The sequence below is a fragment of the Rhopilema esculentum genome, chromosome 11, assembly GCF_057945365.1.
Source record: "Rhopilema esculentum isolate cy_ngs chromosome 11, ASM5794536v1, whole genome shotgun sequence".
Taxonomy (NCBI): domain Eukaryota; kingdom Metazoa; phylum Cnidaria; class Scyphozoa; order Rhizostomeae; family Rhizostomatidae; genus Rhopilema; species Rhopilema esculentum.
In genome coordinates, this window is record NC_142825.1 from 3306562 (window position 1) to 3325960 (window position 19399).

The window sequence follows — 19399 nt, forward strand, 5'->3', positions numbered from 1 at the left end:
GTTTGCATATTTCGATCCACAACTGGGTATATACTTTCCATCGTTTTCTTTAGGACCCTTATTCTGATGTTTTATGCTCGAGGAGTGTCAGACGAAAAAGCTTTTAGCCATTATGTTATAAAATATTATCTTTTTCCAAAACCATTTTCAAATTCTGTATCACCAAAAGACTATTCATATCTTGAATTGTTGAATTTCTTCTCAGTATAAAAGATGATCTCCTTCAAGACTGTTTTTATAATCTTTAAATGAAATTATAAAAGATTCTTACACATGGTAGAACAGCTCAATCTACCTATTATTAATCGATTCACAGCCAAAGGAAGACAGTCACTTTGCCGTTTGAATCACCAAGATTCTGTCTTGGTTCAAAACTTTATGAACTTTTTTAATTGTTTGCACATTAAAAAGTATTCTAGAGCCTAATATTAGATGGTGTAGTCGAAAAATAGTCTAAAGATATATTTTTGATACACCATTAGCTTTTAGGCTATAGATTTATAAGCCTTTTGTTAGTCTTTTCGTTTTGCCTGACAGCCTCCTAACAGAAAACCCTTCTCTATTTTTGCAGCCTGAAGGTCTTCCAAAACAGGAAACAATTTCCATAGTTCTGGATCCACAAGGTTTTCTTTTAAACAACATTAGACATTTCATCCTTTTGTGAAATTTCAATCGATAAAGCCTTACTACTCTTGTAGAATAACAAACAATTGCTTTCCTACATAGATGATACTTTCTGATGAATTGTTTCAAAAGTTCGAAATGATTTGATTGTCATTTTTTTAATTTCTTCTATCTCATTTATTTGATCTGGTATGTTAAAATTGTAGTGCTGATTCCAGCGGGGCGTGTCATTTACTGTCAGATCCAATTTTTGATATACTGAAGTTGTTTTGCATATTTTGAGGTATTCCATGTGTAATAGGACTGAAACCTAGCATAAATTACCTTAATTATGCATTGATCTTCTCCCTGCTTGTATAAATTGTAATCGGCGCTTAGAATTATTAGTCAATGAAGCCCCCCTACGAAGCCCGCTACACGAATTCCACGCCATCTCTCGCTGTCGCTCTGTAACTGCCCAAAGCCCTATTACACGTACCCCCCCCCCCCCCCGGGTAAAGGTTTCACATAGTAAAAGCCCAAAAAATTACATTTGCTCCAATTCAAAGCCTAAAATGTAGCTTTATCCTTGAATATATGTGAGTACCCCCCCTCCCTTCTGGAATTCCATGTTGTTGTTCCAGTTTTCGTGGCCAAACGCTGCATTCGTCACACATGGTTATGGCTACATTTATAGAATCATAGATTTTATAGAATCTCCGGATATTTATATGAATAGAAACCATTTAGAAGGAGTTTGGTGTGAATACCGTTAGTTAAAGAAATTGCGTACTGCAAGAAAAATTTTATATTGGAAAGGTCGTACTTGAAAATATTGTTTTTTCTGACTTCACAGGTATTATGGATAGCGATGACCCGAGAGGGAAAAAAATAGTTGGTATGTTGCTGCTTTATTATCAAAGCATTTTTCAAAAAATGTTCTAATTTAAAATTGTTTATAACCACTTTTACTCTTTTAAACAGTTTCTATGCTCGGTGTCATCTCGGTTTCAGCAAAAGTTTAAAAAAAGTCCTAGTATTTTTTCATGCCTATATATGATTTTATACATTTTACTGTGTTTGTTTAAAGAGGTCAAAAGAGACGGCGTGCAGCTTAACAGTTTGAAAGTGGCTCTGCCGGATAACCTTGTTCCTGGCTCTTTGAGAGTCATGATCTACGCAACAGGTAAGCATTTCTGCAAATCAGGCCAGTTTCTAACCCCCATTCATCTTTATCAACACTTCATGATAGCTTGTACTTCATTATGAAACAACAGAAGTTTGTCTAAAGACACTTCCTGGGGACGAGAAAGGAAAAACTTTAGGGGCTATACTCCTTTCCTGTGATATGCAAGCACAACTCTATTTCTCTTCTTCTTTTTACTTACTAGAAAATTGGCCTAGTTGAGGAGTTGAATTTGATTCATCCTGAAATTTGTCCACTGGGGTTTGTCAAAACAGTGGCAATCACCACTGCCCAGCGAGCTTTTTTATGGGGGAAAGCAGGTACCCTTTCATTGGGTATTGTTTTTACCTGACTTGTAAAACAGGCTGCTGTTAAAAGTACGCTTTCAGATGGCGTGATTAGACAACATTTTTGTTTCTTTTCAGGGAACTTAATGGCACCAGGAGTGAAAGATATGGTTGAAAATGGCCTTAATAATTTAATCGTTATGCCTAGTGGGTGTGGGGAACAAACAATGATTTATATGGCACCGCTTGTTTATGTTTTGAAGTACTTGTACACAATAAAGGATGGTGTCACCGATGAAATAGAAAGAAAAGCCTATAACTTCATGAGAGCAGGTAAGACTATCTTTACTTGTGGTCCGAAACGAAACGCATGCTGCAAGTTAAATTTGCCTCGATCTTTTCTTTAATTTACTCAAGTCCGAATTGAATTTTTTTTCTTTAATTCATAGTCAATAGATTAAGACCCCGTTTACACTACCAAAAGATGAACAAAACCAAGAGTTCCGTGGTTTCGTTCTTGTTTTGGCACCATACCACTTTTTTCATTGTGTTTGCATTGAAGCAAAAGGGAGCTGAACCAAATTGACCCTGTTTAGACTTTAGTAAAAAGAACATATCAAGTGGTGCGACAATGACGTCTGACATTTTAAGAGAGCCTCGCTTTAACGCTAGTTTGAGCCGCGTTTTCAATCGTGACCAAAAAGTACCATTCCGGACCATTTACACTAAAAAAAGCAAGCACGATTTGGGAATGGAACCAAATCGTGCTTGTTTCTTCTAGTGTGAACGGTCAGGAACGGTACTTTTTGGTTACGATTGAAAACGCGGCTCAAACTAGCGTTAAAGCGAGGCTCTCTGAAAATGTCAGACGTCATTGTCGCACCACTTGATATGTTCTTTTTACTAAAGTCTAAACAGGGTCAATTTGGTTCAGCTCCCTTTTGTAGGTTAAAATAGCGTTGAAGCGAGGCGTTCTGAAAACGTTGGGCTTCGTCACTGCGCTATTGAGCATGATTCACTGAAAGTTCCGTTCTTTTTACTAATGTGCAAATTGGGTCAAATTCTTTTTGCTCCATTTTGGTTTCATTTCTTTTTGCTTCAACGTAAACGCGATGAAAAAAGAACTATCGTACCCAAGCAAGAGTGTAATCCTTGAAGTTTTGTTCTTTTAGGGTTTGAAACCATTTTTTGTTTCTGTTAATTGCTCAAAGTAATGTAAATGCCATTTGAAGTGACTAAATGACCGTGTGTCTTTTCCTGCTTTGATTGCCACAGCATAATGTGATGTTTTTTGATATTTTGAAAACTGGAACAAACTCATCCAGCCTCGAGTTTTATTTCGACTTCTTGTCCCGGGGGGTCACTTGCGCTTTACATTTACGGGGGGTCCATCCGCAACTATCAAAATGCACCTAAAAGTCTCAAAAGCAAGTCAAACAGACCCAGTAGTATCCACTTAAACATTTTGATGAGACCCAAAAATATCAAAATACAAAAAATTGTTGCTTATCACATAAAAAACTACCAATCATTATAACTGAGTGGTTCTTTTATGACGTCATTCCTTAGATTAGAGATACACAAGAGTACCCTGATCAAACCCATGCATTCTGTGTAGCAACTGATTCAAAATATTTATATTTACTATTTTGCTCATGTGTCTGATTTTGCTTTGTGTTGGTTGAAACCGTAAGTGTCAGAAAGGTAATTTGTAAATCAGGTCAAAAGTATCAGATCACAAGGAAAATTCTTACCCATGATTATCGCATGGATGCACCGTATGTAAATGTTCACGTGACCCCCTGGGCTTTATGTAAATGCAGCCGTTGCTTTTGACCAGCATCCTAAACAAAACACGTGTCCGTGTCAAATGCGTTTCTGCATGGGCATGACCCCCCTGAACTTTAAAGAAGTGCTAATATAGATTTCGTAATCCAGTTGTAAGAACCAGATTCCCTTTGCATGGTTGCCAAGCATGGTCTATGATACAGTATACGTTTGTTAAAGTTGTACAATGTAAAGCTCATAAAAATTCATAACATCTACCTTCTTTATAGGATACAGAAATGAACTGAGATACAGAAGAAATGACAATTCGTATAGTGTTTGGGGTCAAAAAACTGCCCCTATGACTTGGTATGTACCTTATGCCTTTCTAGAGAAACGTTTTACGCAGAATTCTTGATACGTTTTAGGAAAATGAAATTGCAATGTGTTATCAAGGAACTTGGTAAGTTGAAGGTTGTGGGAGAATCATCCCCTAACAATTCATCAAGGTAAGGTACGGTGAACCACCCTAATTATTTTGGCCTTAAGTTTTTGGGATAGTTAATATAACGTTTGCCCAAGTCCCCGTGTTTTATGAAAAAGACTTCTAACGACCCAGATGAATCAACTTGTAATTTTGAAATTTGTTTGTTCCAAAAGGAGAATAACTCAGCAAACGTCTCATTAAAAAGGCAGCTTGTTCATTTATTCGACACTGGTCCCTTACATAAATGTTTCGTTTTCTCTTTCCAGGCTCAGCGCGTTTGTGAACAAAGTTTTCTGTCAGGCCTCTGCTTATATCAAAGACGACATTGATAGCAATCTTATCTGTAGCACTTTCAAGTTCTTGGAATCGAAGCAAGTTGCCGATGGCTCTTTCGCTGAAGCCCTACACGTTTATCACAGGGAAATGAGGGTATGATATAGAATACGATATTTGGTCATTGTTTCGCCTTTTTTCAAAAATACCATTCGGCGGTATTCAGCATTTTTTGGGGAGGCAAGTCTCAATGTTCATTGCCTAGGATTATTATTCTATCCATTTGTCCGAATCAATGAGAATGTGCATCACATGCACATGCGCATTAGGGCGATGGCTTGTGGACAAGATTTACATTTAATTGCGCGTCTAAGCATATAATCTATTATAATAAAGGGCGCCTACACAGCGGCAGAGCAGACTCCACAGTTTTCTCTGTTAATCAGATTTCTTTGTCTGGCGTACAATATTTACCGTTTGACTAACTGCTCATATATTTAGCGTACCTAAACAAATGCCCCGGAAGGCCTTCGGTAGGGGGATGGGGGAGGTGTCCGTACAGTTGACATGAAATCCACCATGAATTGATAGAGAGAGTTTCACTTCCTTATCAGAAATGTGCACCTTCTTTGTCTCGAATATTTTCAGTAGGCCTACTTACACATCCAAAATGCAGATATTGCACAGATACAGAATTTTATCTACTGAATTGATAAAAACAATCGACAAATAATAGAAATATAACTAAAAAAGTTAGTAAATAGATCGAATAAAATCAAGCAATATATAGACATTTGAGTCCCTTTTTATTTCACACTCTGTTTCTAGGCCATGTTTTAAGGAAACATAACACTGCCCTAAGCTTGTGCAAGCGTCCCGGATGATAATTATGTGAAAAATATAAGCCAGAGTTTCATTCCGACTGTTCTTATGACTCTTTTGATTGAGACTGGCTTACACCCATAAGAGCCACGAATGCTCCTACCACAGAATATATTATACGATGTGAAAATGACAACATTAATTTAAACTGTGCAAGTGATTCAGAATTTCGAAAGCCAACGGACCTTGGAACAAGTACTGGTTCGTCTCCGCAACAAGTATACAAACACGCCAATAAATTCAAAGTTGATTTTACGATGCAAAGCAATCGGGAGCCTTTGTCAAATCGCTTCGTCATGCAATCAACACACTACCCTATCAACTGTCAAGTTTCTCGAAATCGGAAGATACAAAATCTTCGCGACTGTGTGTTGCTTCGTTGTTACGTTATGAAAAGATGTACTTTGAAAACGATTAAACAACACGAAACAGGGTGGCAAAACGAATAAACTTTCCAACAAACTTTTCACTCAACAAAAGTCGAACGAAATGTTTAATCGTTTTGCCAGGCCTTTATATTATGACAAGATGTACTTTTAAACGACGCGTCTCTCTATTTTTTAGGGTGAAGTCGATAATAAAGTTGCATTGACAGCTTTTGTTGTTATATCTTTGACAGAATGCAGCTCGCAATGTACAAATACTGTAAGTTGCTACACTCTTTGCGAGTATTTTTACTTTTGATCAATGTCTGATACATTTTCAAGAGACCTGTTCACACAATGTTCACATGTTATTTTGATACCAGATTTTAATATCGAATAATGCATGCGGAGCTTTTTCAACACATTAACTAAGGAAGCCATGGCTCTTTTAGCCTCTATAGAATATTGCCCCCTTATATAAGAACAAAACTTTGATTGCACCACCTCCCCAAGTTAAGCCCCCGCCCCGTAAAATATCACATTTCTAATTATATTGGCCGTAAGCACATTAGAATTGTCAGTTTGAAGCTGTAACTTTCCCCTCTTTTATTTCAGGATACAAAAGTGTTGTCAAAGGCCACTAGCTTTCTCGAGAAGGCAGTTCCTGGCATCAAGGCTGGCAACCTCATGGCAATTGTTGCATACGCACTTGCATTGACGGGTAGTCCGGGCAAAAACAACGCTTACAGTAAGCTCGTAGAGATGTTGAAGAGGGACAGGAAAGATGGTATGAAACTTTGACAAACACTACTTTATTTAGGTAGCCAAATTCCTTTTAGACTTGCCAAGTTCTATAAACACAGAAAGGCCCATCTGAATGCTAAGATGCATACTAAGAATGCTATGAAGTTCGTTAAGTGTGCTTTTAGAGCGTTTCAGCACCCTGCCCCTAGTTGCCCCCCCCCCCTTAAATCTGCCAATGTCTTCAGTGATGTACTGTACTCTTCTCTTTGTTAGGAGATAATTCAATGGGTTTAGAATTCTCAGTCAGAAAGCTCATTAAAATGTCCAACCTGCGCGACTGCAATGTGAAAAGATCTGTTTCTTCTTTTTCTTGTGTCATGACATCGAATGCCGTAGACAGGTCTCGGTGGTGTTTCTTCTATATCTTGCAATCTAGTCTAGTTGTTTTTTTCTCTAATATGCAACCTCTTCATCCTTCACTCCAACATTTTCAATCTTTGCCTTCTTCTTGCTCGCTTCTCGGTCGGTCATCTCAGCCTCTATGATCTTCCTTTCTATCCCCTCTTCTCTATCCCCTCTTCTCTTCACAACTCATGTCCAATGAAACTTCATTGCTCTTCATGATAGTGTTCAACAGTTGTCTTTTCACTCCCTTCTTGGCCAAAACATTTTCCACCCAAGAGATCCTCATCATTCTTCTGTTTAGGCGCTAGAAAGCATTGAATAATGCGGGGCAAGTGCTTGCGCATTAAAGTTTAAGCCACTGCTCTTTGATTGAAAGGGGGACGAGGGCTAGTACACTCATAAAAGAGTTGCGTGCCGTTTTCACAATAATTCATTTGTTAACTTGTTTGGTGTTTGATTCCAGTACTGAAAACATTTTGCTGTTTTAGATCGCAGTGTCGCGTACATTCCGGACGGAGGTTTGGCATCACAAGTTGAGGCAACGTCTTACGCACTTCTCACGATGATAGCCATGAATAAAATAAAAGACGCTGGACCTCTCGTCATCTGGTTAACTTCGATGAGAAATGCCAGAGGATCTTTCATTTCAACTCAAGTTAGCAATCCATCTTATTTTTATTAGTACATTGTTGGCTTGATCAAATATATCATTGTCTCAGCATGTTCATTCTAATGTAATTTCAACGCTGCCCCGGTCGATTTTCTTTTTATTTTGAATATTACATCTTAAACATACTTTTAACATTGTACCATATACTCATTTTATACTAATTCTTCACAGATGTCTGGCCTTAATATGCTTCATTATAGCTATTAGTAAGCTAGGGGCAGGTCCTCCCCACTATTAATCCCCATCTGCAGGAGTTTAGTGCTATGAAAAGCACAAAGGGGCCTAGTGAATAACTTCGCAAAAACATTACCAGAAGTAGAAATGACTACTTCTCGGAAGTACGAAGGGGCTCTGACCCATGCCTTTCACTCTACCCTTATATGGGTACTAGTTGATTGTTACGCACGCTCTGGTAAAGACATTTGTTTTCTCTAACTTATAAGAGCCTCGATTTCCTTTCATTTTTCTTTTACAGTAGATTTGGATCTATGGGTCTAAAAAGATCTGTCGTGAAACCAAGTTAGCAAGCATGGTACATTGATAAAGATTGTATTCTAACCAGTTCCCTTCTTTCCAGGACACTGTTGTTGCTCTGCAAGCCCTATCAGAGTATTCTTCAAAGGCATCTACGGGAGAAATGGACCTAAGAATCACCGTAGCTTCCTCCAAGATTGACAGAAAAATATTTCGAATTCAAAAGAGCGACGCGCTTGTTCGCCAGCAGCAAGATGTACGTATCTTGTTCGTTTTTATGTCGTGAACCGATTTCGTTTTTCAGTGTCAACCACATCCCAGTCATCCCAGCTTTCCAAATCATTCTGGCTTAAATATTTTCACCTATAATTATAAAGACGGTTTGAAACCATTTGGGCAAATTTCCAAGAGTAGCCATTTGAACATGTGTACATCAAAAATCTATTTTTAAAAATTTGATGTTATTTCGAAGTATTTTAAAATTGTTGTGTATCAGTAACTCATATGTTATTTGACTTCGTGTTGGATTTCAGTATGCATAAACAGTTAATTTTTTTTTAGATAACTAAAGCAGCTCCTGGGGAAGTTTCAATAGAGACCAAAGGCACGGGTGTTGCGCAACTCCAGGTATTCCCTGTTTCGGGCAATTTTTTATCTTCGTATTTGCCAAAAATGGATCATAGAATTTGAATCTTCATGTTGAAATTAGAGACATACAGAATTGATGATATCAACCCGTATCGGTGAACTGAGACTTTCTTCACTGCCATTGTACCAGATCAACTATACTTTGTTTGCTGATGTTGATGACAGTATCAGTGATGTCTAGCTCAAACATCTGCTTGGCTTCTGATAAACGCATTTCAATGACGCATCTTCTTAAGACAAAGTATTCTATATAAATTCATTTCCACCCAGAATTATACTCTTTTTTATACAAGTTGGTTTCCCTCATTCAAGGCCATGTGTATAAGACCTCATTCGAGAGCTTAGTCCCACCTGATGGTGCACTCTCGTCTCGCATAACAATGTTAATATATCTTCTATTGAAAGTCGCACCAACTTCTTTCAACGCTATGACCTAACAGAGGTGTGACCAAAATTAAAGGATTTAGTATCAGATCACTAAATCAGACTAATAGTAAATCTTTAACTAAACGCTTGCCTATGATGGGGTTTGCCGACATAAATGATGGATATATGCAGTTTTGAATGCTAAAAATTCAAGTTTGATAAGAAGGTTGCATAAATAGTTGGACTGGCACTCAAATTTCATCTAAAGCTACAAAATTTGGCCTAAAAAATGAACCAGCAAATGGTTTGGTTTAATAGAAAACGATAGGAAAAGCCGCGAACTTTGCCACTCAAATGACCTTGAATCGGCATTCCTGTTTACAGGCCATCGGCATCAATCAGCCCCCAATCACTTACTTCATTTTCTTGACCGATCGAAGGGTTTTTACACCAACCCCACCATTGCTTTTTAAGCTTTTCGTCAATTATCCAAGCATCTCTACTTCTCCAATATCACTCTACCATCTTTTTTCGATTAGCAGTTTGTTCAATTTGAAGCACTGCCGGGGATAGCTGAACCCTCCTAGTAGATTCCTAGGGGCTCAAACCCCGAAACCCTCATGCAGTTGGCGCCAATGATATGAACTCGAAATGCAACACCGCAAACATTAGATTAATTTATGGGAACAAGCAAGCATATTATCGCGCCGAGAGTAGACGACTAAATACTACTAAACAAGAGAAATAATGTTTATACAGTTGAAGTTTTCTATTGTAATCTAATTGTAATCTAATTGTAATAATGTATGTACTAAATATAAAGATGAGCTTCTGATAATATCCTTGCTTTGTCTGTGATTTTGACGTTCTTCTTGGCAGCTTGAGTTAACATACAACGTACCAGATGAGGGGAAAGACTGTCAGTATGACGTCACAATTACAACCAGGGAAGAGATTGACAATCAACTCAATGACGATGCTATACCCATCAAACCAGCCAAGCCAAAGAAGAACAAGAAAAAGAAGAACAAGAAAAATAAGAACAAAGGGAAATGCAAAGGAAAGAAAAAACACAGCAAAAAGTGCAAAAAAGGAAATCGAAATACCCAAGGTGACGAGGTTCCCAATAGGTTGAGGATCAGCATTTGTATAAGGTTAGCAATCTTGATATCAAAATGTTTACTTTGAACTTTCGCAAGAGCAAAGGTCCTGGCAGTGCTCAGTGACCCTTTCTCTTACCACAAGATTGCTGAGAGAAACCAGTGGAGTTATTAAAAACAGTGTGATTCCCAGTATAAAAATACGTTCATGATTGGAATTACCTTGTTGATGCATAGTAAATTTATTAGATTCCAAATGGCTTGGGTCGTATCTAAAAAGTTATAAGCAGCAGATAAGCAGCAGGCTTGAGTCTTGCCCTGGTCGTGCAACTCACTCGTGCTATCTTTAAGTAAAGTTTTTGTTTTTAGAATAAAAGCTATTTCCAATCCTTTCTTTAAATTTGGTTTGAAAAAACAAAATTTTTTCGCCTTTTTCCCTCAAATACCCCTTTAGTACCCACGGATATTGCACACACTGTTGTTAATTTTAAGCATCATTTCATAACGCAGGCACAACTTCAACAATGGATCTGTAATGACAATGGCAGAAGTTGGTTTGCTGTCAGGGTTTAAAGCGGACAATGAATCACTCAAAAACGTATGGTATTCACTGTTTCTTTGCGTATTAGCGAACCTGGCTAGGTAATCTGATTTACCTCATGTCATACATACCCGGGAGTTGGTGGTCTTGAACAAGCGAATCATCATTTATCTTTAGTCAGAGAAGGGCTCCTTTGCGAATATGACATCCAGCAAATCATGTTTCTTATCCTTATTTGCAATTTTGGCCACTATTTTGATGCATGCATGCATCAAAATAGATCAAGGTTCTTTATTGCTACAGTAGACTTTCGTTTATCGTAAATTGTATTTCACCATTGTTAATTTTTACTTTTAATAAGGTTTGTAACTATTTCTACCACAAGCCTTCGAAAAACAGCAATTTTTTGCTGATGGGACTATCGTGCTTTAATAATTCATGAAATTCTCAAGAGTAACAATAAGTTTAAAGTTAGCAAAACTTGTACAACTCTTTGAGGCACATTTTGGGACAACATAATCACTTGAAAATTGAATTCTTTCTTGTGTTTCGGTCAATTGACCAGGTTCTAAAGCCTACTAAGCCTATATTGTATTGGGTTTTCTTCAAGTAAACACTGAGTGGCCTAAATTTACGAACAAACCACTTCATATATTATATTTTTTGTATTATCACGGGATCTTCATAAATAAACACTAAACCTGACATGAAATATAATTGCTAAGTGCCTCACTGTCACTATTCAAAGATGTGTTATATGTTATATTTTACGACTCTGAAATTCTGTTATTCGTTTTAGCTAATGACCTTATGGCAAGGTCCTAAAGTCAATTTTGATTTTGTTTTACAGCTCCTCGATAACGTAAAACCAAAGGTCTATAAGTACGAAATAAGCGATCGAAGTGTGGTATTTTACCTGGAAAAGGTTTGTTTTGTTTTATATTCTAAAGCTCGTGCAACTCATTCTCAAACTAAAACCTTTTTTGAAACTGAGTTCTACTTGTTTTGCAACTGGAGGACTAACGATTTACTCTTTTTGGATGAAGTTGGTCTACTGCCGACTGTTGAGGCTCAATGCATTTGTCTCCTGGCATCTTCTTACCCCGATTAATAACATTTAACATTTACAATATCAAAAATGTCTTTTAGGTCACTACTACTAAAAGCTGTTTTGGTTTTGCTATGGTAAGAGCTTTCAAAGTTGGAGCTCTGCAGGCCGTTCCAGTCAAAGTTTATGACTATTACGAGCCAGGTAATCTAATCTTAATGCTATGCTTGTAGAACGTTGCATGTAATGAAGAATGCCAAAATAAAAATTTTACATTCAAATTCGTTATTGACTGTTTTGTGAATCCCCAACCCCCAACTTTCAATCAAATAATGTATAGAGGAAATCAAATTTAGGGTCGTTTGAATTAGAAATGTTCTTTTTTGAGAGGCCAATTTAATGAATATGATTCACTTATTAATAACCTTGATTGATTAGCATTTCGCAAAAAAAGATACCTAGATACATCTGTTCAGGGATATGTTTTATTTCAGATTTCATTTCAGATAACAATCTATAGACACTTAATTTCTTACAACAAATTTTTATAACTTTTTTGTTTTGTGAATTTTTTTAGGCCAGATATGCACCAAATTTTACCGTCCAAGCCGAAACAGTGCGTTGCTGAAAGTGATTTGTGAAGATGAGGACCAGTGCTCGTGCTCTCAAGGTACTTATAAGTTCATCTTTCAAGTAGGGTCGACAGTTAGGCAATAAAGAGCAAGCCCGTAGGAAAGGGTTAATTAGCCCCTTCGCCCTCAAAATGCCAATTTTGTGAAACTAGAGTTCATCTGCTAAATGTTGCTTCGTTAAATGGATAAAACATTTAAAAAGCATATAGATTTAGATCAGATTGACGAATATTTAGATTTGGATTTTTTAATTATGAGAATAAATTTGTTTGATCTTAGTCAAAGTACCTGCCTCCTTTTTTTATTCTAGTAGCACCTGAGTTGTAAATAAGTTAAACGAGCACAAACCTAGGCCTTCGCAAATGATCACATTGAACAAAACATTACAGAATAGCTTCTACTCTCCAAACGACGAACAACAAATTTTGTCCAAATTCAAATGCTTTGCCCCAAAAATACACTGACGTATCACTCATGAATTTCGACCAGAATTAGGCAATGTTATCGATATTTTGCTAATTTTCTGAACCACAAGTTAGTGTGCTAAAAGAATCATTTGATACTGCAGGCACCGCGGAGAAGGGAAGGGGGTCAGGGCAAAAAATTTATCAATTAATCAAGTACAGTCAAACAACGTTTTGATTTAAGCCCCCCCAACCTTTTTTAGACCCCCACTTGTCTCAACCTGTAGTGATACTTTAAATCCTTTGATTTCCTGGTTTTTTTATTTTAGGTAGTTGTCCTAAACAGCGGTCAACCAATCCTAAACCACTACAGAAAACTGCCTGTCTCCACTCTGATTATGGTAAGATACCGTGTGCATTTGATATACCCTACCGGAACTGAAGTGTTTCGAGGCAGTGCAAAAATGTTGATAACACCAGGGACAGATATTGAAAGCAACGATTCGGGACGGGGGTGTTAGATAATGATACGGTTTGGTGGTTCACCGTTATGGTGCCTTAAAAAGACTGAAAACGCCCATTTTTTACATTTACGATTTTAACTTAAAAATAAAAAAAAGATACCAAGATTAGTGAGGTAAAATATTGGCGCCATTAAATTGGCTGCCATATAAGGCTCTTGTTACCGATGAAATCAAGATTCACCAAATGAAACAAAGATATTAAGGGGTCTACACCCACCCCCACCCCTGGCCTCCGGGAAGTCCGTCTTCCGATATCGCACAACCAAAGAGTAGTTCTGCTAGAAGCAAAAGTTGAGTTTAAATTTAATGTATCTAAGGTATTTTTGCTGATAATTCTCGGTAAAAAAGATAACAGAATCGGAACGGCTTTTAGTGCTGAACATTGATAAAACCAAGTTGATGAATTGGATGTGAATTGATCACAATGATAGCATTGGCTGACTTTGTTTACGAACAGCATCTATCATTCCATAATTTCATTTCTCGCATAACCTCTTGAAATATGTATCTTGCATAGCTTTGTTATATGATATAGAATGTTCTTTCATTCTTGGAAATTTTGATTACAGTTTTCACTGGAATAGTTCGTGACATAGAAGACCAGAATTCGATGCAGAAAATTGCATTTCGAGTGGTGGATGTTTACAAAACTTATTCGAATGACCAGAAGAAAGATAGCAAGATGCATATGTACAAATTAACAAACTGCGACTATCCAGAGATCAAATCTGGTAAACAATATTTGATAATGGTGAAGAAATCGGAGGCTCATGTTATGAACGAAGACACGTACGTTTTGGAATGGCCTGATTCAGCAAGTAAAGCTAGGAAGGTGAAGAATGCCCTTAATCAAGTCCGTCAAGGAGCTGTTTGTGATGAAATGACTGCGTAGGATATCTGAAGTACAACTTCATATGACAAATTATATATAGAACATTCTTAGGATAGATTTTTCTACCGAGCATGCTTCTTTTTGTTCTTCGATATATTCGTTACATACCAAAATCTTTTGTCGTTTTTTATTTTTTAAAACCTGAACGTATAAACAGAAAATTCGATCTACTGGTTATTATCAATCGCCCGGTGTAGTTTCTGTACTCCGATCAACTGTCCCCCCCCCCCGGAGGACAAGAGGGGGCAAGAGGGGACAAGTATTGCACTTATTGATATTCAGATTTTACCGGGGCGTTTAGAAAGAATATAATATTCCCCCTTTATAAAGACTACAGAGGAACAAAGGGCAAATGAGTATGAGAATAAAAGGTGCTTGATTGGAACACTCTGGTGTGACCAAAGCATCGCTGCAGAGCCTGTTGAGGTAATAAAAGAAAAGTCGACGAGAGGCGGGCCTTCGTCTGTCATGTTTACAGGCCGCTTTCAACAACAAAATTTACCATGACAAGCGTTAATTCAACCGAGCGGGCTCTTCACTCGACATATCGTACTTAGCTAATGGTCTAGCTAGATAGAGGCAGCCTTTCCACTAGCCTGGGTTAAAACATACTCGGGTTAAAAGTTATCCGTTTTTAAAGTGAGTCAATGGAAACGGCACTTTTCTTCGACCCATTTTTAATCCGTTTTTGATCGTTCCCACTAAGCCGGGTTAATATGTATCCAGGGTTAAAAGTTGTAAGAGAGATAAGTATTTGCATCAATAATCCTTCAATTTCTATCGTTGTAAGCCAATGGAAGCAACATTGACAGTCAGGATTTTGTTTTTTGATTTTTGGCGCCGTCTCAATTTTTAAACGTTGCTGTTGTTGCAAGTGGATCAAAAGTTATCCGGGTTCGGCGTTTCCATTAACTCACAGGTGAGTCAAAAGATACCCGGGTAAAAACTGACCCACTTTGAGACCCGTTTTCAAACTTATCCGTTTTTCAAGTGGGTTAGTGGGAACGCGACGCAGAAACGGATAGCTGAAATCGGATTCGTTTTAAAATGTATGCATTCACTTGATTCTAGAGACTTTGATATCATTCTTCAGAGGTGTCAGAAAGTTTTTGACGGAGGGCCCTTTTAACATGGGGTAGAATATCTTCCCCGTCCAATGCGTACATGCTTCAAGGGGGCACTAGCCCCCTAGCTTTTCAATAGTAGCATCTTGAAAGAAAATAAAATCGCTATGAAATGGGCATGATTAACGAAAGCAATTTGCCCGACAAAATCTGCTTTTTTAAAGATTGGGGAGGGGTTGCAGCACCTCCCCCAATACCCTCCAGCAGTTTCGCCCCTGTTTGTCATGATTTCACCAATCAAGCTGATTGGCCTTAACTCACCCTCGGGGGAGGGGGGTAACTTAATAGGTTTGACGTACGGGGACGTGCCATTATTTAGGGGTACCTTTATCAAAAAAATGCGGAATTATGGGTATTAGTTTTTCAATTATGTGCGGAATTATGGGTACCGTTTGAAGAAATATACAGAGTTATCGATACCATTTTGGAAAACCAGTTAGCTAGGAACTTAGCAACACCATTAGGCATGCAAAAATCATATTTTGAAAACCATGGCTATAACGGAACTGAAGGAAAACATGACTGGTTTGAAAAGCTTTTAGCCAGTGGTGATCATGGAAACTTTTTTAAGAACATGCAGAAAGATTCTATTGATAATGACACAGAAGAAGAAGCTGATGGCCTTATTGATGAAGCAAATACCTCAGATGGTATGATATTTATTCTCTGATATTTTAAAATCATAGTGCATTTTATGTCTGTTGAAGTTGATATAGATTTCAGCAGTGGCGGCCTGGCCCTTTTCGCCTGGGGGGGGGGGGGGCAGCATCAAAATGGCGCCCTCAATAACTAACACTATTGTCTTTTTCCTGAGAATATTAGCAGTACAGGGACGTTGCCAAGAAATTCAAAGTGGTGGGGGGGGGGGGGGGGCTCGAGTTAATAGCTTTATCTGACTAAAAAACCAAGGGGCGGCGAGAGGTTGTCAGAGGCCTTTGGTATAACTCTGAATAAAGGAGCTTCTTGCGGGCGGAGCGAGCAGAAAATTTTTGCGACCACGCCCTTTAGATTGGCTTAAAATACATTTCAAAATATTTCTTGCAGCCATTTTCTTGAAATCGTTAAAAAATTTTGCTATTTTTAAGGCATCCTTTTAGCACGCTTGATTAATTCCAATCTTAAAATGGATTTCATTACTTTTTATTAAGGAAAAGAATCCATCCTATCTTTGTATCGTCGAGACAAATTGGTCCTTTCATGAGAAATCGAGCAATGAGACAAAATCTACTGACCCCCACATGAGCAGGTTTCTGAAGGCCAGCAGAGCCAAAGAGAGTCATCGAAAATCAAAATTTTCCCTGAAAGGGGGGCATGAGTCCGGACACCCTAAACACAGACTGTCCCCAACACCCTAAACACAGTCTGTGTGCACTATGAGTGATGTGTTCTCCACACAAAAGAATTTAACTACGTAAGTTTCCTGACAATCCTCTAAAAAATTGATTAATTTTTTCACCCCTGGGAACAGTACAAATGTTTTGTCTGGATAATACAGTACTGAAGGGGCACAAAGACGTGCCCTTGAAGTGAGAATGTTCTAGGGGGTATGGGGGCGTGCACCCCAATAAAGTTTTGAATCTTATGGCATCTTTTTTGTCTTTGCTGGCCTCCTAGAGACCTAATAACCAGACAAGTCGGTCGTATCTAACTTTTTTTGAGTTTTAGGCCCTATACAAGCTTTGGCACCCCTATAAAAATGTCAGCTGGGGCCCTGCCCCCTGGCCCCCCTGCCAGGCCACCACTGGATTTCAGTGAGAAACAGAAGGGCCATCTATTTTCTGAGAATATTTGTTTGATTTTGTTTAGAACATATATTTGGCAAATACCCAAGTGATGTGTTCTCTGCACAACTTTTGAGGTATAATTGGTACTATCTCTTCTTTTTTTTACATCAACTCATGTGCTGAAATTATGATCACTGACTTGCACTGTCCAATAAATCTCTTAGTGAAAGTAGTGTCTAGACCATAGAGTCAAAGCTTTTCAACATGCTTTGTAATATAGATGAAAACTAGTTTGCTTTTTGAAGGCAATTCAATTCAGTTCAATTTAATTCATGTATATTTTCAACAATAATTAACTAAATACAGTATCAAAATAAAACTTGATGTTTTAAAGCTACATTAGACAATTATATAAACAAGAAGAATAACAATACATCAATTTACCAGTATATTGCTGAAGGAAAGAGCTCTGATAGAGCTTTCGGGCCATATGCCTTTTCTAATCATCTACTATCACAATGGTATATGGTTGGTAAGTTACTATGTACATGCTGTTTTTACCAAAGGAATCCTTGTGTACTATTACCTTTTCTAGATTCCTACAGTGAACAGCTTACCCCAGACAGAGAAGAACAACTAGCAATGCAATCTGCTCTTGAAAGATGTGTTGCCCAGCATAATAGTGAACATGCAACTGACCAAAAGGAAAGGTAAATTTTGATTTTCGGTTTTATATATATCAGTCATGACTGAAAATATGCCCACAAATGTATTGCAGATAGCTTGTTACAGCAGACTTTAAGCATTACCGTCCCTTTATTACCTCTTGATTCACATGCATTGTGAGCTTTTAACTACTTTTAACTACTTCAGCAAGCCCCTTTTAGAATTATTGATGTCAACTCAAGCTTTCCTAAGAACTGATTGGAGTTATTTTGTATTTGATTCAATTCTTACAGTAGTCATTGCTTTTGTCTTGTAAATCCAATTAATTATGTTCAAGTTCATAATTTTCAGAAAGAAGATACCTTAGTAAATTTCATATTTTCATCATGTGTATCCAGTGACTTTGTTTTGCAGCTCAAAGCACTTTCCAACAATAATGGTACCAGGACATGGGAGGCAGTATAAATCAACCCTTGTAAGGCTTATCAACGAGGACCCGCATTTATCCAAGGATCGGTAAGGACACATGATTATCATACCATTTCTGTTTCCTTTTGCAATTCATGATCTTTATGATTGTTTCCTTTCCCTTTGCAGTTGTTGTCTAAACTTGGGCATTGCAAATAACTTGTTCTTGTTCCAACTGCAGTGCAAGTTGTGTAAATTATTACACATTGGAGAACTTGCCATTACTGTATTCTCAGATTTTCGAAAAATACTCCTACTGTACGGGCGATTCCATCCCTGCATTGCCCTACCCTGGGTTGCGGCTCTGGTACCCAGGGTAGCATTGCCCTGACTTTGTACCATTCAGCACGAGATTCATCTCCAGATTCATCCCCAGATTCATCCCCAGATTCATCCCCAGATTCATCTCCAGATTCATCTCCAGATTCATCTCCAGATTCATCCCCAGATTCATCTCCAGATTCATCTCCAGATTCATCCCCAGATTCATCTCCAGATTCATCTCCAGATTCATCCCCAGATTCATCCCCAGCTTAATCTCCAGTTTCATCTCTAGATTCATCCCCAGATTCATCTCCAGATTCATCCCCAGATTCATCCCCAGATTCATCCCCAGATTCATCTCCAGATTCATCCCCAGATTCATCTCCAGATTCATCTCCAGATTCATCCCCAGATTCATCCCCAGATTCATCTCCAGATTCATCCCCAGATTCATCTCCAGATTCATCCCCAGATTCATCCCCAGATTCATCCCCAGATTCATCTCCAGATTCATCTCCAGATTCATCCCCAGATTAATCCCCAGATTCATCCCCAGATTCAAAAACTTGCTTGCACTGTGCAATTAGTAAGAAAATGTGTTATTTCCCAAGTTTCTATTCAATTTCCACTCGATAAAAGCTTTTTTTTGCCAATTCATCCTTGATGTTTTTAGCGGGCCCAGGCGTGCGTATTTTCCATCCCCAGATTTATGCCCAGATTCGCGTTTTGCTTAATATGGGTCTAAAAATAGCTTGAGATGTGTCAAAATGACAATTTTGAGCCTACCAATGTTGCTAGCTGGCCTAGGCAGTACTTTTTATCCCCAGATTCACGGTCATAGGGATACCAAAAGAC

At 38.1% G+C, this 19399-nt stretch overlaps 2 protein-coding genes across 3 annotated transcripts in view; both read left to right on the plus strand.

Moving 5' to 3' along the window:
• LOC135693111 (venom factor-like) overlaps positions 1-14411 on the plus strand; it is a 35935-nt gene extending 21524 nt beyond the window's left edge. Inside the window, 20 exon segments of the mRNA XM_089111333.1 lie at positions 572-584; positions 587-623; positions 1460-1469; positions 1471-1501; positions 1694-1789; positions 2215-2409; positions 4134-4212; positions 4597-4759; positions 6050-6130; positions 6466-6637; positions 7488-7654; positions 8247-8399; positions 8705-8770; positions 10037-10311; positions 10768-10855; positions 11649-11723; positions 11948-12050; positions 12424-12516; positions 13212-13283; positions 13976-14411. Coding sequence (XP_088967459.1) covers positions 572-584; positions 587-623; positions 1460-1469; positions 1471-1501; positions 1694-1789; positions 2215-2409; positions 4134-4212; positions 4597-4759; positions 6050-6130; positions 6466-6637; positions 7488-7654; positions 8247-8399; positions 8705-8770; positions 10037-10311; positions 10768-10855; positions 11649-11723; positions 11948-12050; positions 12424-12516; positions 13212-13283; positions 13976-14298 — 2292 coding nt within the window. The 3' untranslated portion in view covers positions 14299-14411.
• Positions 14412-14626: 215 nt separating this feature from the next.
• The window catches only part of LOC135693119 (uncharacterized), a 36471-nt gene continuing 31698 nt past the window's right edge, over positions 14627-19399 (plus strand). For both annotated transcript variants that reach the window (XM_065211506.2, XM_089111336.1), the window contains exons 1-3: positions 14627-16072; positions 17742-17856; positions 18227-18328. In XM_065211506.2, the coding sequence (XP_065067578.2) occupies positions 15889-16072; positions 17742-17856; positions 18227-18328 (401 nt within the window). In that variant the 5' untranslated portion in view covers positions 14627-15888. The remainder of the gene's footprint in view (positions 16073-17741; positions 17857-18226; positions 18329-19399) is intronic.